The sequence below is a fragment of the Mus caroli genome, unplaced genomic scaffold (assembly GCF_978045245.1).
Source record: "Mus caroli unplaced genomic scaffold, Mus_caroli_1 scaffold_1, whole genome shotgun sequence".
Taxonomy (NCBI): Eukaryota; Metazoa; Chordata; class Mammalia; order Rodentia; family Muridae; genus Mus; species Mus caroli.
The window spans coordinates 74,500,317-74,522,377 of record NW_028227256.1 but is presented as its reverse complement, the minus strand read 5'-3'; the positions used below and the strand labels follow the sequence as shown (position 1 = coordinate 74,522,377).

General features: G+C 42.8%; 1 protein-coding gene across 2 annotated transcripts in view; it reads left to right on the top strand.

Moving 5' to 3' along the window:
• Positions 1–22,061, top strand: part of Epha4 (EPH receptor A4) — a 142,258-nt gene that overhangs the window by 61,978 nt on the left and 58,219 nt on the right. For both annotated transcript variants that reach the window (XM_021155750.2, XM_021155831.3), the window contains exons 4-5: positions 3,479–3,634; positions 21,426–21,764. In XM_021155750.2, coding sequence (XP_021011409.1) covers positions 3,479–3,634; positions 21,426–21,764 — 495 coding nt within the window. The remainder of the gene's footprint in view (positions 1–3,478; positions 3,635–21,425; positions 21,765–22,061) is intronic.

Genomic DNA, 22,061 nt, shown 5'->3' with positions numbered 1-22,061 from the left:
TGTGTATTGTGCCAAGTGCATCTTCCACAGGAATTATGTTTCGAATAAAAAGGATGGTGAGCATCTCAAGATGCTTAAGTAGAGTGGCGAATAGATAGATGCAGGATGCACTTACGCATCTATGGGCTAAATTCTGAAAGGCTGAACCACACAGAGCAAAGAAATATACCAAACCATCAATTTAGCAGGTCATTTTGAATGTAGGCAGCAAAATGGCTGTGTGTGTGAAAAGCCACTACTATATTTTGAAAGAGCCTTTCTAAGAATCCTGAAATATTAATAACATGGTCTTAATGTAGTTAAGGGTGGCAGGGGCTGCCGAGAACAGCACAATGACAATTTTTTTTTTTTTTTGGCTTGTGCTTGTAAAAGCAAGAAGTTAAGAGATGAAAATAGTCAATGTGTTGAAAGAACAGCGGCTTTCAATTTTCTAAATTGGTATAGGACTCTGTATTTCCCCGAATAAACTCATTTATCCTTGGGAACATATTGATATGAACATTGAGGAAGAAACTATATAAACTCAAAACACATTTTCTCTCCCCTTTAAATTCACTGAAGAAGTACATAGTAAGTTTTGAGCTCTTAACAAATTAGAAGAAACCATCTTCCAGTAGAATCCAGTGTTTTCATTATCATAGTGATCCAGCCACTGACTAATTTCTATCAAATTATCACCTACTCTCATCTTGCAACATTAAATGTTGATGTTTGATAAAAATGAAAGTGTGCTTGAATTAGCCAGTGGTCTGGTCCCCTAAGAAAAAGTCCTTCTCCCCAGGCATTTTCACAAAAGCCCCCATTGCCTCACGGGGCTTAAAGAAAGTTGCTGCTTGCTAAAATGAAGTCATTCTCCTTTTCTCTGGTTAGAGGAACTCAGTGGCTCATCATTAACATGACTGGGTGCCTATTAACTTGTCAAGGTCAAAGGTAGCCTCTAGGCTCCCTCAATCTCTGCACACCAGCCCCACCTCCACTCACAAGACATTAAAATCAGATGTGTCAGGGCTGGCGAGATGGCTCAGCCGCTAAGAGCACTGACTGCTCTTCCTGAGTTCAAATCCCAGCAACCACATGGTGGCTCACATCCGTACTCTTCAGAGTCAGCTACAGTGTACTTATGTATAATGATAAATAAATCTTTGGTTTTTCGAGACAGGGTTTCTCTGTGTAGCCCTGGCTGTCCTGGCACTCACTTTGTAGACCAGGCTGGCCTCGAACTCAGAAATCCGCCTGCCTCTGCCTCCCGAGTGCTGGGATTAAAGGCGTGCGCCACCACGCCCGGCTTAAATAAATCTTTTAAAAAAAAAAAAAAAATCAGATGTGTCTTGTTGGTACTCCTAACCTGAGTTTCTAGTTGTTTTTGTCTTATGTAACTCTCTGAGTAGCAGGTGAGACCCAGAGAGTTTGTGCATTTGTTTAGGGCTCTTGCTGTGTGATTTGGGACTCCAAGACCTGGCAGGCTTCTTCCCACCTATGTCCGGGTTGCAGATTTTTCATGAACACCCTAGGGCCGTCTTAAATGCGACCCAAAGCACCTTGCAAGCTGAACCATATCTAATTGTGGCATGCATATGAACTTGGGAGACACATAAGTCACAGCTACCAAAGCAATTTGTTTTTCTAAAGATGCTTCGGTCCAGTGAAAGACAGAAGGGCAAACAAGGGAGAGATTGATCTAGGAGCACATTTATTGTTGGTGCTCCACACGCCATAAAGTTTTGGCTCGTTAAGGGAATTCCATAAACAACTTTAGTTAATAAGAGTGAAGTAACTGCGCCTTTCGGAGCGCCTGCTAAAGTCCTTTTTCCCGCTTGTCTTTATGGGAGACGAAGAGGAGGCAAATTCATGCAGACCAGGCCATAGGGTGAGGAGGTGGGCTTCACTGGACGGTGTGTGGGGGGGGTGCTTTTGGACCGATGTGGCAGCTCTCTGTGGCTGTCCTATCTCCACAGCGCATTCAGCATGTGTGGATCACTACATCTATTCCTTTTGGAGAAGTCCCTGGATGGCTACTGTGGGTGCTCTTCTTGTATGTCCAGCTAGTGGACGGATCTGTCCTCCACACAGATTTTGGTAGTATCGACACATTCTCAGACCATGATAAATGAAGCTAGTGTAGAGAAAAATCGCACCGAGGAAATTGTGGGTAACTCATTTTCTTTCCCAACCTCCGATGCTATGGAACCACTTAATTATCCACGTCCTTATCTGTGACCTTAATACTTGATGGGGCCAGTACAGTTTTTATTTTAGGTTAAGATAGGTTTAGAGAATAATCATAAAAGGTATGGGAGGAAAAAGAGGGGGAGGTTGCAAAGCCCTATTAATTAATTTTTATGACGAGGTTTCACAGCAGCATTGAGTTTTTCCACATTAGTGAAAGTAGTCCTCAGTATCTGTGTGATGTTTATAAAGCTGAGATCATGGAAAGCCATCGCAGGTGCTTAAAAACCTGCATTCTCTGAGAATTCACCTCTGCAGGGTGCTCCTTGCAGGGGGCAGAGGGTGTGTGCTGAAAATGAATGAAGGTAGGGGAATCCACACCGCACTTGTGAATAAATAACATGTTATTAGCTGGTTTTTATTCCAGACTCTTATCTTTAAGTAGCCTTCATTGTACTGTCCGGAAAGGAAGTGGCTCGTGCAGTACCCGGTCCTGCCTTCTAGAAATGTTTTTGTTGTGTTTTCTATTTGAGTCTTTTTGTAACCAATTTTGTGTTAGCGTCTGGACACATTTTCATTCAGTTGATTAAATCAGAGATCAACCCTGCCCCCCCCCCCACACACATATGTACACCCTCAGATTCAAAAGTAAGTGGTTGTATGTCCAAGTTATGGGGGACAGAAGACTTGAGGTCAAAGCTGACATGTAACAAGTTGCAATTATCTGCTGGAAGCTGGGATTCTTCCTTTTAAAGACATTGATGATAGCAGTGTTTTGGAAAGGGGGTGCAGTAAGGTGGATCAAGATAGTGCCTCTTACCCTGAGATATTCCAGTAAACTTTGATTGCGCTCTACTTGATCATAGGAGTTTTAAGGCAGTGTCCTTTGGACACATAATCAGATTTACCTGTGAGCCTTGAAGAGAAGCTATGATGCTGGGTCTGTGGCTGAGTTGGCAGAATGCTCACCTAGCAAGCAGAAGGCTCTGGGTTTGATTGATCACCATCCCTCCATAAACCAGGCATGGTGGCACATGCTCGCAATCCCAGCATTGAAGGAGATAGAGGCAGGAGGGAGAAGTATGAGAAATTAAGACCACCCTCATCTACATAGCGAGTTTGCCTGGGTTACATTAAGACCTATCAGTCCATGTCTTGGGTTGACTTAACCTGCATTTCAAGCCAGGTGATCTCCGCTACCTCCTTCCTGCCACCCCACCCCGACTTCTGCCATCAAGGAAATGCCTTCACATTTTGCTCTATTGTTCCTGCAGTGATTCATGTTTGCTTTTCTTGTTCTCCTTCCCTGTAGCTTGCAAAATTGGATATTACAAAGCTCTTTCCACGGACGCCTCCTGTGCCAAGTGTCCACCGCACAGCTACTCTGTCTGGGAAGGAGCCACGTCCTGCACCTGTGACCGAGGCTTTTTCAGAGCTGACAACGATGCGGCCTCCATGCCCTGCACCCGTAAGTGGTTTGCTTGTCTCCTGTCTCCTGTGATGCCAGCAGCTCTCATTACCACCTAGCAGGGTGCTGCCAGGAGTTCTCCCAGGATAACCTTGCAGGGGGCAAATTAGATATCAAGCACGCATCCCCTTCTATCATAGCAGGCGAAATGCTTATGAAGAGAAAGGCTCTTTCCACTGTTTCTGGTTGCCTTCAAAATGCACAGCTGCCAACTGACTACTTTGTGGTGCAGAAATTGAGTGTGCAGGTTGTTTGACAGTGTAATTACAGCTGAGAATGGAATTTATAAATGGCTTTACCATTGCATCAAGGGCTGGGGGCAATTTGACAGGCACAGGAGAACTAGGTAGAGAGGGCAGGGTTTGAGAATGTTTTGGTCCCAGAAGAAACGGCTTAGAGTACTCAGGTCATTGCTTTGGTTTTCATTATACCTCTTCTTTCTTCTCTCAGAGTTTGGTGTCGGGACCCTAATAAATGCCTAATTCAGATTAGGCACTTAATAAATGCCTAATTCAGATTAGGCACTTAATAAATGCTGGATGGATGAATAGATGGGGTTGGCAAGCCTGGCGTGACTCCGGATAGGAAAGTCTCACACTTTCTTTGGACAATGTTCCCAAGGTATTGGCATAGATCCCACAGTGTCTGTGACCTTGACAAAGGCAGGAATGATGGGCCCTGTGCATTTCTCTCCTTTTGCACAGTTGAAGACTGCCTTTTAGGGCATAGCCTGGTAATGTGGCTTACAGAACTTCAAGTTACAGGGCTTGTTTCTCAGTCCATGGTTTGCTAGCAAAGTGACTCCTTAGTCCGTGAAGTCATAATTTTTCCATCTGTTGAAGAGAACTAATAATAACATTTGCTATATGTCTTTGTTCTGGAAAGCATTGCATTTTGAGATTTAGGGGATTTTTGCAATATCTGCGCACACACAAATATTTGACATGAGACCCAGCCATAAACCTGAATCTCATTTATGTTTCATAGCTTGATGGCAAGTTCACACAGTACTTACAGTGTGCCTCTATTTTGATTGCAGCCATTCACATGACATCAAGTATCCCCTTACTACATCACTCCTGCATACACAACATCACGTTCAAGCCGGGCGTGGTGGTGCACGCCTTTAATCCCAGCAGAGGCAGAGGCAGGTGGATTTCTGAGTTCGAGGCCAGCCTGGTCTACAAAGTGAGTTCCAGAACAGCCAGGGCTACACAGAGAAACCCTGTCTCGAAAAAACAAAAACAAACAAACAAACAAACAAACAAAAAAGAAACATCTCGTTCTAGAGCACTTTGGAATTTGGCAAGTAGGAATACTATAAATTCCAGATGGACCAACCCGGGCCAGCATCACTGAACATAGAAGCCATTCCTAGTTTTTGAGCACAATCAAGAACCACCCTTACTAACTGGGAGAAAGGAGAGAGGTTTCATTCAGGTCCATCTTAGACTTGTGCTGGAATTACCATCCCCTCTGGATTAGCTTTTATGACAAGAGAATCTACTGTGGTGACAACCTACAGTGGCGATATAAACTGTGATGTAACACTATATGTATATTATGCCAGGCACTTTGGGTAGGTGATATAAACACTATGTAGCTGATTGATGTGCCTGGCACTCTACATGGTAAACTTGATCACATGCTCACCTTGTAGTGACATGTATTGTAGGTCTCCTTGGTTTAATAAACTTGGAAACCGCTAGCTCTTAGATGCCCCTGACCAGCAGAGGAATGGAGCTGCCCTTCCTGAATACTCAAGTATATATTCCTGGGCGGTTGTTTCTCTTGCCTGGTGTCTCAGAGCAAGCATTAAACTTCTAGAATTAAGTAGTGCAAAGGGATCTAATCTAGCCTTACATGAATTCATAGCAGTAAAGGTCTCTTAACTCCTCCCCTCCCTCCCCCCCCACTTTTTATTTTTTAAAGTAACCATCCCCAGACTAAGTTCTGTTTCTGCATGGTCACCACCATCTCTATCCTGTTTCCTTCCTGATTTCTCTTTTCTTGGTTTGTTTTGGTTTGGTTTTTGGTTTTTCAAGACAGGGTCTCTCTGTGTAGCCTTGGCTGTCCTTGAACTCAGAAATCTGCCTGCCTCTGCCTCCCAAGTGCTGGGATTAAAGGCGTGCACTACCATACCCAGCTCCTTCCTGCTTTTTAAACCTCAATCTTGAGTTTTTAGCTGGAAAGTAGTGGTGATGCACACCATTAATCCCAGGGAGACAGAGTCAGGTAGTTCAAGGCTAACCTGGTCTTTAGAGTAAGTTCTAGTACACCTAGGGCTACACAGAGAAACCCTGTCTCAAAAAAAGAAAAAAGAATCCTGAGCTTTTCAGTATTTTTTATTCTGTGTTAAACTTGGTGATTTAAGAATGAAGGCCCTGTCTCTATCTGCAGGCACTACCAAACAGCAGTCCCTGAGTGGTGGGAACTCAGGGCACAAGAGCTGATGTTTACATAATGGCCCTTTATTTGTATGAGGAACCCCACCTACTCTTACAGAGACTCCTTCCTTCCTTCCTTCTGGGTAAGGTTTGAGAGCAGTGAATGTCAGGAAACTTAACCAACATCGAAAGGCCCAGGTTTTTTATCCTCCGGATTCTGATTTGTTGTCAAGCATATTCTCTTAGCCCTGTGCCAACACAGTGACTGTCCCTCGTGCTTGGGAGTGTAGGGCACCTCCAGAGATTGTCATATATATGTGTGTTGTGCTGGGGTGTTTGCAACTGCACCATAGCTATGTGAGATCTTATAGTGCTGAAGAAATAAATTGTTAAGATATATCCCAAAGATGCGAATGAAAGCAAAAAAAAAAAAAAAAAAAGGAATGATTTCTTTTTTCTAACCTCATAAACTGAAACAAAATTTTTTTAAAAATTGATATGACTTTCCTGTCCCGTCCTTTGCCCCTCCCTCCACCCCGACCCCCTAGCCCTGAGATTGTGTTCCACAAGATTAAGGAACAGGAGTTGTGAGCTTTCTGAGTGGTGAATAAAGGTCAATAAAGACCAGCAGGGGTTCTTCCCAGTTCTTTAAATTGCCTCTACTGTTCGCTCTGAAGTCTTGTGTGACTTGTGTGCCCAGCTCAGCTCTTGGGCTGACCATCACTGTATCCTGCTGGCTTGCTCCCCAGGGCTTTTTTGAAGACAAAATAGCTCTGATGACAGGCTCACCGAACTTCCCAGCCAGCCAGAGCTCCTAACACTATCCAAGTCAGGGTAGTGACAAAGAGTTTTTTATATCTTCAGGCCCCCCAGTTTCCTTATCTGTGAAAGGATTCTCACTCTTATTCTTATGGCTGTTTTTTTTTTAAACAATTAAGAAAATATTTGTGAAGGCCTGACCGACACACGGTAGGAATCTGAGAAGTGTTTGTCTCTCTTTTATCTCTAGTTGGTCACTTCCTTGGCCAAACCACCTCTCAGGGAGGGGACACCACTTTACTTACTCTCTATGCTAACTTGTGATTATTGTCCTGACTGATGACACAATTCAGTTATTCAGTGGCTACATTGCACCTCAGGATCACTGAGGTGTGGGACTCAAAATCTGACTGTTAATCTGGTTCTCGTGCAGCTAAGATGGCTATCCCATCTCTACAGAGTTTGATGGACTAAGCGTCTATGTCTGAGGTTTTCTTCCTTTCTGTTGGCTATAGGCACACATAGCGTTAAGAATTATACTCAGTTGCTTATTTGTGATCTCTACATTTCCAGACCTGAGTAGCCACATGAGGTTGCTGCAGACACTGCTAGATACACAAGAGAGACATAGAGGTTTCTAACTTTGCAGAAAATCCCATTCTGCCATGCGCTTGAGTAGATGGCTCAGCAGAGGAGGAAATAGTGGGAGTTTCTCAATGAACCTCTTGTTCGGGTATCCCACAGACAAATCCTTCTCATTCCCGACTTTATCGGCTTCCCTTGACGAGATGTGGCGATGGAAGGGAACATAAACATCAGGGGATCCTTTCAAATGGATTCCAGCCGCTAATCAGTTCTTCCCAGTTGGTTAAGCCAGGTGACGAACCCAATTCCCTTGTGCTGACAGCCAAGATAATCAGGCACCTTCTTTGTTCATTATGCTGTCTTTAACCCAAGCATTCTTATGCAGGCCCGCATTTAGTGATCGCTCACTGTGACGGCACACTAATGAAGAAATAAAACACACTCTCTGAGACTCATTCTTCTGGCCAAAGTGAGACTCTGCTCCACTGGCTTGTAAAATCAGATTTTTGTTCACTTGGGGAACAATTAGACCAGGTAAATACAAGTCGCACCAACTAATTTTGAAGGAGACACCTAAAAGTTCACACAATCCACACACCTGGAAAAAAATTAAGAGTTTGGAGGACTTTTGAGGGAACCACCAGTTAGTCTAATATGAGTGTATGTGGTTCATGCAGACTGAGATGTTTCAGTCTGAGTATTTAAAAAAGAAGTAGTCCATACCTGTTCAAAAGAAGGAAGAAGCCTAATGCTAAAGGTTGACACTAGTATTTATTACTATTATTGTTGTTGTTATTATTGTTATTCCTTTCTTCTGGGGATTGAACCTCAGGCCTTGCTAAGCAAGAGCTCTACTGTTGAACCAGACATCCAGCTCTTTTTAATTTAATTAGAGATGAGAATCTTGTTAAATTTTGTGGGCTAGCCTCAGTCTCCTGATCCATCTACTTCATCCTCCCAGTTATGATAAGTCAAGATCTTAGGTGGGTGCCACCAGACCCAGCCAGAGCAGTGTTACACTTCACATCACTGTGGAAGAAACCCTATGAAAGCCACTTATGGATTTGTAGAACTGAGGTTAGGCCTGAGATTCTGCATCTCTGACAATTTTGCAGGTGACCATGTGACTGGTGGGTGAACCAGCTATCCATGAGTCATAGGTTCTCTGTCTGAAGGGCAGGAGCTCAGCGATGCTCTTTCATGCCTGTAAGTAACTTTCAGCTAGTGGAAACCTCTAGAAGGATATTTCAAGGACCCAGAACATTTGCTCTTAATGAAAATCAAATAGTTCATTTGTCTCCTTCTGAAAAATAACCCAACCCAGTTGGAGGTCATATAACCAAGTCCCCTCATTGTGCATGCTTTTGGTTTGGATTTTTGTGGTTCTTTCAGACTCCCTATGGATTGATGTCAGAGAGCAGAAATGTAAATGCGTCTCCTACATTCCCTCACAGAACTTGATCAGAGGAGACAAGCACTGTAGTTTTCTGGCAATGTTGCCTGTAGACAGAGAGAGATAGACACCCAAGAAAGCAGCGAAGCTGAGAATGGAATTTGAGTTCATCACTTTTTGTTCCAAACAGGAATTAATTAATTATTTAATTAATTATAGCTTATTTATTTATTTACTTTTTTAAGAGAGGGTGTCAGGTAGCCCGGGCTGGCCTTTAATTCTCTCTATTGGCTGAGAATGACCTTCAATTCTTCCTTCCTTCCTTTCTTTCTTTTTTCTTTCTTGTTTTGGTTTTTCAGACAGGGTTTCTCTGTATAGCCCTGGCTGTCCTGGAACTCACTCTGTAGACCAGGCTGGCCTCGAACTCAGAAATCCACCTGCCTCTGCCTCTGCTGGGATTAAAGGTGTGCACCACCACACCCGGCTCTTTCAATTTTTTCTTGATCCTCTACCTCCCAAATCCTGGGATTATAGCATGACAGGAGTCACTCCCCCCTCCCCATGGTATGGTATAAAAATAATAATGACAATAATAATAATAAAGGCACGTTCTGTAACTCTGAAGCTACCTAGCCCCCTTTCCCCTCGAATTTCCCTTTCCCTTCTAAAATGCTGTCTGGCTTTCTTCAAGGTTGGAAGGCTCCCACGCAAGAACAGGAAGTCCTTTATGACCTTTGTGCTTAGCTGGTGTTCAGTGATTGTAGTGAGGAGGCTGAGCCAATGAATATTATGTTTAAGGAAACTGTTGCAATTTCTGATACACTTCAAAATATGTAAGCAACATACCTCATGAAGGAAGTCATTAGCTTTGTATAAGAAAAAAGAAAATCTAAAACCACAACTGTCATTTTGCACCTTTGCTTAGCCCTGTTCACAGAGTGGGTCTCTATCATCTTCACCTGAAATATAAATCCTTCCTTTTCTGCTGTTTCACTTGTTGGGTGAAACTTATCAGTGTCCAAGATCAGAGGCGCTATGCAGATGAGAGATGGTAACTTCTCCATTGCCAACTTGAAGGGTCTCTGTGCTTCTGTCTGTGAGTAAATGGCCTTGAGTAACTCCATCAGCTGTTCCAAACAAACAAGAATGATTGACACTTAGTGGCTTAAATGGTCCCACCCCCAAATTGCAGCTTTTAAGGTGGCAGTCTCCACACTGGAAAACCTTAAGGCTAATAATAATAATAAGCACAAATGTACCCAGATCTAGGCTAAAAAGGTCCTGAGTTGAGAATGCTTTCTGCAGGTGGAGGGCAGACAGCAGTTGAAATGGCCGAGCTCCAAGCAAGGGATGATACTGACTTCGTCTCTGCATTCATTCCTCTTCTGTAATTGAATTTCGCGTGCTGCTGTATTTCCTCTAGAAAGTGTATTGTTTTAAAATCACCATTTCAGTTCTATTACTCAAAGCCCTCACTTCTAATGCTGCCTGGCAGTTATCAACATAATGAGCCATAATGAAATGATGAGCAATCTTCAGTGGAAACCGAGCGCCGGTCCCACTGGTGCTGTGTGACTGTGTTGTTAAAATCGGAATGCAAATTAAAATAACATCGTCCTTACTAGCTTCCAAGGTCAGAAGGAAACTGCACCCCCCCCCTTTCTTTTTTTTAAAAGTGCTCTGATTTGGAGAATCTCATATCCATTTTTTGAACAAGCCCTTGAAGATGCCCCTGATGTTCAGTTCAATTCTTCCCCTACCCCAAAGAGTTTTATGCTTAGCAATGTGGCTTATGGATTTGGGGAGCTATGTCTGGAGTAAGGCTTTGATGCCTAAACCATAGGATAAAAGGCATCCTTCAGCTACAAATATACTACATCTTTTCCTCCCCATCTGAAACAAGTATTTCTTTTTACTTTGGGGTTGCAAATAGCTAATAGTGTAATGGGAGGTCATTGTATGGACAGGTCAGGGATGATGGGTCATAACCAGTTTGGTAAAAGAGTAAGAACAAAATCTTGCAAGTGATCTTTAACTGTTTTATCATCTGTGCCATCAGTCCCTTTTTGTTCGAGAATGCTTGATTTCCAAGATTTGCAGGGGAAATCCTTCATATTATATACTAAATAGCATAATAATGTAATTTGTTGATTAAGGTGGAAATCAAAGTGAGATACCCACTTTTCCCCATCAGAATTGGGTTTCAGTTCAGTGTATGTTCTCACTGCTTATCACTCAGGTGGGACTCTAGGGCAACCTAAGACGTTAGGATGAACCAGATACAGATGCCATCCTGTCAAAAGTTCAAAGTCTGACATGAGCTCGTGGTTAAGCCATGCCCTTGTCTCTCTCTAATAACTGCCTTTTGGCATCCTGAGAACAAATAGAACAAGTGTAGCATCCTTCTATGAAGACAATTAGGAATTAAGGACTTTGAGAGGGAGGCACTGGGCAGGTGGCTCAGTGGGCAAGGTGCCTGCCATTCAGGCTTTGAGAACCTGAATTCAATCCCTAGAACCGAATTTAAAAAGCAAGCCAGGGGTGACAGCTGTGCACTCCCAGCTTTGGAAAGATGGTAAGGAGAGATGATAAAGGCATATCTCTGTTCTTCAGCGATCTTAGCAGTGAGCTGAGACCACCCTATAAAACAAACAAGGTGCATAACCCTTGAGGAGCCCTGCCTGAGATTGACCTCTGACCTCCACACCAGGGCTGAATGTAAGGTACTAGATGGGTGTGTCAGTCAAGCCATGTGCTCTAGGGTTATTTAAAGAGTTTGAAAATGTCATGCTATTCCATAAAAATTGCTTACCATCTCACCGAATTCTCCCCTCTGACCTACTTTTCAATGCATAGGAATAAACAATGTACTGCATATTCAAGGAGGAAATGCAGAGCTGTGAGGAACATTGATCTTTGCTCAAGAGAGAGGGCTCAGATAATCTGCCAGTGCCATTTAGCTAAGTTATTACAATTTCTCTACCCCCATGAATAATTAGGAGTGGCTTGCCATCAAGCAAGCCCCATCATTTCTGGATGGCATCTCTGACAGACCTCACTGAAGCCATACAGTGGTTATGCACAGCATGCTTCTTTGAAACAGGGTCAATTATACATTTTTCTGAGCTCCCCTGGGGTGAGAACTGAGGATCTTCCTTGCTATCAGCATTTTGATTTCCCTCTCAGCCTGCTCCCCTGCTCCACCTGCTATCAAGTGCCCAGCAAAGTAGTAGAGGATGGAGTCTCACTGAGGGGCTATAATGGCTCCTCTCACCCCCTCCTGTGATCTTCTCCAGGGAAGGAGTCCTTATCAGAAACTCCTAGTGTCCTGTTGGGTGGAAGGTAGGAGCTGGGCAGAGAGGACAGCTCAGAGAAGACGGGAGAGAGCACTCTTCCCACTTTGCTTTGGAGTCTGAATTTCTGATAACGCTGGAACCAACTTGCTGTATTAATTTGGTTGAGGTTCTTAGCCTGCCTGCTCATTCTCATTCTCTCTTTCTCTCTCTCTCTCTCTCTCTCTCTCTCTCTCTCTCTCTCTCTCTCTCTGTGTGTGTGTGTGTGTGTGTGTGTGTGTGTGTGTGTGTGAGAGAGAGAGAGAGAGAGAGAGAGAGAGAGAGAGGAGACCAAAGTTCAATATAGGCTTTATACACCCAGAGCTCACTTTATTAGCTAGGCTGGTTGACCAGTAAGCCCCCCAAGGCGAACACTTGTTTCCACTTCTTCCACAGCACTGGTGTTACAGTATCACCATGATGGCTTCTATGTGGCTGCAGAGGAACTGAACTCAGCTCCCCATACACAGCTTTACCAGCTAAGCCATCTCCCACCCCGCTTAGCTTCTGTTCATAGCAATTTTCTGTTATCAGCTTGCCCTGATATTTATTAAGTTTGTATTCTGGGATTAAATTTAAGATATAGTATGCAACCGTGTTGTAAGAACATGTACGGTCATGACACACACAGTTCAGCTAACTCCTGAATGAAGTTCCAGTCAGTTTCCTTGCTCCTGTATATTTCCAAGTGCTCATGTGCAACTGAGAATCCATAAAGTACTTCAGCTATACTCTAGTCATTTCATATACAGAAACAAAACATCAGGTCAAACCAAGGACAAAAAAAAGGGGGGGGGGAACAAAGATTCCTGGAGAGGAGAATGGCAGAATAGAAGAAGTAGAGAAAGGGTAGACCCTGGCGGAATGTCAGGACACTGACCTCTATGGGAAGTTAAGGCTTCCTCACGACAGCAACAAGTGATGGATGTGTCCAAATGGTTCAGCTTTGAAATTATGGACAGCTCTGCCTCGGCACTCTTCATTGTTAAAACACATAAACTGCTGTGATAAAAGGTTCTGCACCGTTCATAAATCTCAAACGTGGTATCCCTGGACAGCAGGCTTTATGTAAACTAACCCAGCCGTCAGGGTCAAGGGAAAGCAATTAGTGGTGGCAACATATACAGCTGTCAGGGGGAAAAGCAGGGGCTTCATTTTGAAGTCCAAACTTACACACCCCCAACTGTTGACTCTGTCTTACAACCTGTCTTTCAACCAGAGAGAGATTAACAACAAAAGCTTATCTGAAGGGTTGAAGGGCTTTCCAGCTAAGACACTGAAGTATTATTGACAGCCCCCAAAGTTGTGCATGCTCCACGAAGCCTTATGAAATGGAACTGGAGCCCCAAGGTGCCTCTTCCTCCGAAGATAATGTCCTGTAACCGGTTGCCTTGGCATTTTATCGGGTGACAGTTGCGCTTAAAGAAATTGATCATGTTAAGAGTTATGTTTCTGCCCGGGCTCCTGGGATGTTCCTTGCTACTTCCAGAATTAATTTCATGGCTCAGGCATTGAATTTTAAAATGATGATTAAAAATCAGTTAAGTATTAAAAATCTGTAATGGGTCTAGATACTGTGGTGCCACAGGAGCCCTGATACTGTGACTCTTCTGTCAACTAAGACTCCTTGGTTACAAAATAGTTTTTTTTTTTTTTTTTTTTTTTTTTTTTAATTTTAATATGAGACTGGCACTTAGTATTTTTTCCTGTCAGCTCCCCCCACCCTGCCCCTGCCTCCCTCCCTCTCTCTCTCTCTCTCTCTCTCTCTCTCTCACACACACACACACACACACACAGGATATGGCAATTATGGTTCTGATGAAGGTAGCTGTACTATCCAGATAAAGGACCTCTCACTTACTCAGTCAGCAGACCTAGGCTGTTAAATACCACCAGAGTGCAGGGTATTATGGGTCTATAAACAAACCATGGGCTATGGACAAAGCTTTTAGTAGGTAAAGTACTTGCCAGCAAGAATGAGGATAGGAGTTCAATTCCCAAAACCCATTTTTAAAAAAGATTTATTTACTTGTATTTATACGAGTACACTATAGCTGCCTTCACACACACACACCAGAAGAGGGCATCAGACCCCATTACAGATGGTTATGAGCCACTATGCGGTTGCTGGGAATTGAACTCAGGACCTCTGGAAGAACAGTCAGTGCTCTCAACCACTGAGCCAGCTCTCCAGCCCCCTCAAAAACCCATTTTTAAAAATCGAGTATGGTGGCATGCTTTTGTAACCCCAGCTGGCTAGCCTGTTTACCCTACTTGTCATATCTAGATCCAGACAAAAATAAGGGACCTTGGCTAGAAATCAAAGTGAACAGCCTGAGAGGAAGGGTTCTTGATGGTCTCTGGCTTGCACATGTACAAATACACACACTCAGTTCACAGATGTGAACACACTCAAATATAGTAATAAACCAAGAAAGAAGGATGGAGGCTAATATTCTCACAGGAAAGAAATAAAAAGGTTATGTGATGGGCTGCCTCAGGGTCTGTTAGCACTTTGATGCCAGTTGTCACAAGAAATTGAATTTTCAGGGTTTTTTTGTGGAACTTCACACCATATGTCTATATGTCTGTTAAATCCACATCCAAATGGAATCATCATATAGCTAAAGAATTAGTCTGTTCCTTTAAGAACTAAATCCATTTCCAGTTCATATGGGGTTGAGTGGAGTCCATCAGCTACTCTTAGGCTGGCTTTACCTTCCTACGAAGTAAGTTCACAATGATAGCTAGACCTCACTGAACACATTAATGGCCAGAGTCATGGTTAGCTAGTGGTTTTAAAGACGTGTATATATGTGCATGTGCAGGAGATGTGCTTGTGAGTGTAGTACCAGAGGAGACCAGTAGAGAGCTGGAGGTATAGGCAGGTGTGAGCCACCTGACATGCTGGAAACCAAATTCAGGTCCTCTGTATGCGCTGCCATTTTCCAAAGGAGAAGGCATATTTCCTGAAGGAGGAAGAAAATCCCGTTTGCGATATAACATGCAATATTTTATGATACAACACTATGTACTGTGATAACCTTTTGTATCTGCCATAATTTGGCTAGAATTTCTTACTGTCGAACTCTTGCCCACTGAGTGGAAGTTGACATTCCACATGAAAACAATAATTACCCGTTGTAACACCTTTCACGAGCACCTGCTAGGTGATGTGGAAATCGGTTCACACCACTGGAGGAAATGAATGTTCATTTAAACTTCTCCACAGAGGCAAGAGATGCAGTGCTGATCTCTGTCAGAGCTGTGGGAAGCAACGTTCCTTGCATCACATTCCTCACTCAGACAATGCATCAGGTTTAACCTCAGTTTTAGAAATCAGCATCCCTCATGGCTTGCCAGTCTGAGCGTCCTCTATTGACTTATGCTGTACTTATTGTACATAGAAATATATGCATATATGGAGGTACCTGTATTTACTGTGCTAGAGCAGAATACCTGGCTTATGGAAAGGAAAGATGATTTATTGTTGCTTGGAGTTGAGGGGGATACTAGTCCATCCTGGTAGCAAGTCACGGGAGTGGATCTCTGAGGTTGCAGCAAAAACAGGTGTGCCTGGTTACATTGTTGCAACAGCCAGCAAGCAGGGAACAAAGGTGATAAAGCCATCACTTTAGCATCCCTCTTTGTCTAGTAAGGCTTTACCCCTTAAAGGTTCCACAACCCCCTCAAATCTCCAAAGAAGACTAAGTATGCAAGCACACAAACTTGTGGGTGGTACCATAGTGCCACAGACCTTCTATGGGAGAGAAAGAACATCTATTCCAGTGGTTCTCAGCCTGTGAGTCCCAATCCCCACGGGTTCAACTAACACTTCCACAGGACTCTCACCTAAGACCATTGGAAAACACAGGTACATTATGGTTCATAACAGTAGCAGGAATTTCAGTTAGGAAGTACCAACGAAAATAATTTTATACTTCCACAACACGAGGAACTGTGTTAAAGGGTTTTAGCATCAGGAAGGTTGAGAACCACAGATTAATCCCTCCAGGAATCATTGACAAGCTATGGCCAATTTCAACTGCCATCTACTTTTGCCAAGTTTTCTTGGGCAGAGCCGTGCCTCATGGTGGAGATACTTGCTGTGGCTGCTGAATGGTTGTTGCCAAGAGCATATGGCCCATAAAGAATAAAATATTTACAATGTGGCTATGCAATAAAATGTTCTTACAAAGGAAGAATGCTGACCCCGCTCTATTCATAAATTAAAGGTTATTACATTTGCCTTTTGTTTCTGGTAGTGTAGTTATTATCTGTGCCACTAAATTATATTAAAAACAAGAAAGGCATTCAAAATGCGAAAACTTTAAAAGCGTTTCACATGCCAGCCTCATTCTTGGAAATGCTGGGGTGCAGAGACAGAGAAGGTTGAGCTTATATGTGAATGCCATGGGAAGATTTATTAGTGCGATTCAAAATGAAATCGGAGTGTCTTCCCTTACGAGCCTTCGGCATTTGATCATTTCATATTTAAAAAACGGCTTAATTTAGTGATTAAAAATAAAATTAAGTGAGAGAGGGGAACTTTTAAAATTCTATTAAAGGAAAATATGAGGCTTCCTTTGGAAATGTTAAAGTCCACTTCTTCCAGGGAGATTTTAGCTAGTTTTATGGTAAATCATCACCCGAGAAGAAAGCAGAAGAGGGACTGGAGCCATTCAGATCTGACTTGACAAAGCTTTAATTGGACAAGGCCCTTTTTTAAACTCCCAGGTGCAGTGCCTAGTCACTTAGTGCATAAGAACAGGGCAGGGCAGGGCAGGGTGTCTGCTTGCCTATAAATGTAGTGCGCACACATACTTTGTATTTCGATGTCTTTAGCCTCTGTTTCCTCTACAAATCCTCTTTCTACCCAGGAATCTATCACAAACGCCTTAAGATGAATTGAGGTGGGTTTGTTGGTTTGTTTGTTTGCTGTTTGTTTGTTTCTTTCCCTTTCTCCCCTCCAGCAGAAGGAAATGAGGCACATGATAAACATTTGTTGGATATACAAGCATTCTATACCCCCTCCAGCATTAGTAGCCATTGATAGTGGGCACATAGCCTTTCCTTCCTTTTCCAGTCTGGTTAGTCTATGGGAATGAGTTATTCAAAGACAGTCCTCCACACCCAGGCTTCGTGCTAATGATCCTTATAGGAGAAGCTGAATGGTTCAGCCTTAACTCAAGCAAGCCTGTGTTCACCCACACAATACAAGGCTTACTCAAGCACCGTGTTTGCTTGCTATCCATCCATCTACTCACTCATCAAACATGTATTGCGCTTTCTCTGAACTAGATATTTGGACATAGTGGTAGACAATGGGAAGTAATGAGTATATCGATTCCCTTGAGGATGCCATCAACACAGGTGATAGATGGGGACAGATGTGGAGCGGATGTCTGGCTAGGAAGAAACCATCAGCTATCCTATGGGAATTGGGCCACAGAAGCAAGGAACAGCAATGGGAGTGGTACCCTACTCGCTGCCAGCCTTGTATTCAGACTGGTATCGACAGAAGCCACTTTGTTCCTCACAGTGACCCTTAAGCAACCTGGTGTCAGTGTGTGTTCGATAAGAGTGGTATAGACAGAATGATTGGAAAACATGATTGCATTTTGCAGTAGCTTTTATTGATATTAAAAATTATATAGTCTCCTCTCACTATGCATTTGGATTGGCCTTAGGACCCTTCAGGGATCCCAAAATCCATGGATGGTCTTTACCTATGTCTAATGTGATATGAGCAATGCCATTATCCCATATATGTTAAATATTCTTCGGGACAATTACAACTAATATAATACAATGCTATCTAAGTAGTTATACTGTGTTAAAAACAGTTTACTGTTTATGTTCACAAGGACACTTTGCTTTCTTTTGCTTTTGGAGACAGAGTTTCTCTGTGTACCCTTAGCTATGCTAGACTTTACGCTGTAGACCGGGCTGGCCTTAAACTCACAGAGGTCTGGAGAACATAGTCTTTCTTGAATGCCTTCAGCTAGGCGGTTAGAACCCTGGAAGTAGAACATGTGCACACAGAGAGCCCTGCTACACTTAGAACTGGGAACTCCACTCCCAGATAGGCCATCTCCGACCAGGAAGGCCATCTCTGTCAGAGACTTGATGACTACTAGATCGGCAGATACAAAACTTAAATGGAAGAGAAAATAGATCATTATCAGAGCTTTCCTTTTGTATGTTTTCGTATTTCTTGGCCGAGATTGCCTCGGTGAGGTTAGCTGTAGCTGGAGACCTAGATTGGCTTTGGCTGTCATCAAGTCCACCCTTTACCTCCTCATTGTCTGGAGAAGAGAATTTTTTTTTCTTTTCCGAGGAAACAATGGCTCTTCACTTAAAATGAGGAACACACATACTTATTCCATGCTTGTCATCTTTTAGTTGGCAGGAGTTAGAAAAAGAAACCACAATCCCACAGACAAAACACAGCCACCATTAGGATTTTAGCTTGTAAAGCATGCATGCTTTTCTGGGTCTTTGTGCAGGGCAGCGTGGTACTCATACAGGGCAGGGATTTCCATGTTTCATTTCCCCCTTCATCACACAACTGTAATCATTCAATTTGTGCACTGATGCTATTATGTCCTCATCATTGTCTAAGACAGCAAAATAGGACACACAAGAGTGCAATTCTCTAAACCAGCCCTGGAGGCAACATTGAACTTGAACTTGGTTCTCACCCTTCCTTTAAACATTTACCTCCAGGCCTTCTGTAAGAATCAAGAAGGAAGTTGGATATTTGTTTTCATATCAACCCCACTTCCGAAATCCTCCTGCATCTTTGTGCTGCTTCCCCATGGCTGTGTTACATTTCTGCATCCTGTGACCATTTAGTTTTCTGCTCCATTTCTTCTCTGTTCAGACTCCGCCAAGCCCCGGCCTACATACTAATTACTGACTTTCTGCCTCTGCAGTGCAGTTCATTGTGTCACATTTTCCCATGTGAGAGTGGACTGGGGCCTTGGCAAGGGGGTTAATGGATTTCAGAGTCACTCTTGTTTATCCCTGCAAGGCTCAGCAAAGTGAGAGCCAGTGGCTGACCCATTTTGTAAAACAAACTATGGGGCTTACACCGTAGTGGTCACAAGTCACATAATTTGAAGAGTGGAAAATGTTCACCCCAACTTAAAGTAACACTTCTGCCTTATAGGGCAGACTAGGACACAGTTCTTTGTGACATCAGTAAAATTCTCTCATGAACTATAGTGTGTAAACTTTCACTACTATGTCTACATCTGCCTCTTAGTTCTTTCATCTTTAACATTTAATACTCAACACCAGGGCTGGAGAGATGGTTCAGTGGTTAAGAGCACTGACTGCTCTTCCAGAGGTCCTGAGTTCAAATCCCAGTAACCACATGGTGGCTCACAACCATCTAGAATGAGATCTGACACCCTCTTCTAGTGTGTCTGAAGAGAGTGACATTGTATTCACATACATAAAATAAATAAGCTTTAAGCCTTCCGCACAGGGAAGGAGTAGGGCCAGAAAGAGAAGTAAAAAATAATAAATAAATAATACTTAACACTATATTTGGCTCTGAGTGTTTGACATTTTCAGTAAGTAATCCCATTTATACATTCTGAAGTCATTTATTCATTATTGCTCTATCCTAGCTGCTGTGTTCAAGACCATACATTCAGTCTTAAAATCTAAATAAGAGGACGTTTGTTTCTGAGGGATTTATGAAGTAGACTTAGGGTTAACACAAATTTTGCAATAGTTCTGTTAGTTTTTTTTCCTTAAGATTTGAAGTTTGGGGGATAGATCTTGCAGCTAAGAAGGTTGTAGATAATTGGTCTCTAGGGGAGACAGGGAGAAGCTGCTTCCCTTTTTAAAATAAGGTCTTTAATTAAGCTGTTTGAGAGAGAAGAAGGGGAGAGTTCCCACACAGAAGGTTTCTACCAAATCCACTGGCCCCGTTTATCACTGAAAGCCAAGTAATAAAAGTAGACTGCGACTGTATGGCCACAGGCTACCTGTTTCACCTCTGTCTCCATTAGTGCTGTGGACCAGAGTCAGTGTTTCATTGTGGCTAAGGAGGAAAGCATCCAGCTAACTTCCCTTCTCCAAGTGAAGATTACCTTCATAGCAGTCATTCCCAAACCGTATGTGTATGTGTACATATGTACATAGATATGTCTACTTATGCACCACACACATGTGTGGGTATATGTGGTATGTGTATGTTTATATACATATATATGTGTGTATGTGTGATTATATATATGTGTGTATATGCATGTGTGGTTTGAGTGTGTCTGTATGCATCTGTAGAAAGAATTGGTGGGTCTCATAAAAAATCTCAAATTTTTATGAAAATTTAGATTGGCTCTTCATCTTGTTTATTTTTTTTTGTTCTATGTTTGTTGTTCTTTTGTTTTGTTTAGATTAAAGACATGTTTTAAACTTTTGAAACTGAATTAAACCAAGGAAGTCCCTCCTTCCTCCTTCAATCCCAGTCCCTACTTGACAGCAGTTAGGACTTAGTCTCTTGGCTAAAGGATCCACAGTCTTATCTTTTACTGTTTTCCAACTACCTGTGGTGCTTTGAGTAACCAGTTGTCTATCATGACAGTCATCATCTTTGTTCACATATCAGAAACCTTTTGATGTCAATGGGGATGGATGTGCTTTTAGATAGCCTGGTGCGGCCCTAATCTATCAAAGAGTGAGAGGAGGTATCTGGTAGTCAAGGACAGCCCTGGCATAGCTCTGAGACCTCTCAACAGCTGTATATCTCTTTGACATCTTTGAAATTGTGTTAAACCAGTTCCTGCTAATTACCCAGCAATGGTTTAATGTTTACCTGCATCTGGGACCGCAGACCTATATCTGTATAGCTCTAATCATTTAATTTGCTATCGGTAATGGGTTCTACTGAGCAACCAGAACACGTCTTCAAAAGCAGTCTCTAAGTATTAATTTTCCAGCCCCCACAGCTCTGGGAACTGGAATCCATTTGTAGAGCTGACTCTCAGAAAGTAAGATGGAGACCAGATAACGTATGCTGCTTTGCTGCCAACTGAGAGCAGGCCTGGGCTTTAAGCCTGCTTTCTGTAGAGTGGTTTCATGTCTGTCTCTAAGTGGCATGTTTATTTGCACTGGAAGTAGAACGACACAGACACACACACAACTTCTATGGTATTGTCCTTTTAAAGGATCCCCTTTGTTAACTTTCTTTGCCTTTTGCTTGCTTTGCCAAATGGGCCTTCCTACTCTCCTAGAGCTGCAGAGAAGATAATACAAACTCTAAAGGGGTCCAAAAGGATCTCAGTCCTTGGTGTAATGGTCTGTTTTTCTTTCCCCAGGCCCACCATCTGCTCCCCTTAACTTGATTTCTAATGTCAACGAGACATCAGTGAACTTGGAATGGAGCAGTCCTCAGAACACAGGTGGCCGTCAGGACATTTCTTACAACGTGGTCTGCAAGAAATGTGGAGTTGGTGATCCCAGCAAATGCCGGCCCTGTGGAAGTGGAGTCCACTACACACCACAGCAGAACGGACTCAAGACGACCAGAGTCTCCATCACTGACCTCCTAGCACACACCAATTACACATTTGAGATCTGGGCAGTGAATGGAGTGTCCAAGTATAATCCTAGCCCGGACCAGTCAGTGTCTGTCACAGTGACAACCAACCAAGCAGGTAGGAATCAATTCCTATTTACTGTATAACTGAGTGTTTCTGGAGAAAGTCATAGGTGCTGATAATCATGAATTGTAAAACCTATTTATTATAAATGTAGAAGCTGCGTTAGAATACAAAGAGGTGCTAGTTTGCCACAAAGCTTTGGAATAGCTGCATTGCCATTCTTGTAGCTGGCAATAGAGTGAATCAAGCAGTGTGATTGAAAGATGATGAACTGTTAGTAAATCCAGTCCCTTGGACACACTTATTTGATTTGCCTCTTTTGTCTTTTGAGATTTAACTATTACCATCAGT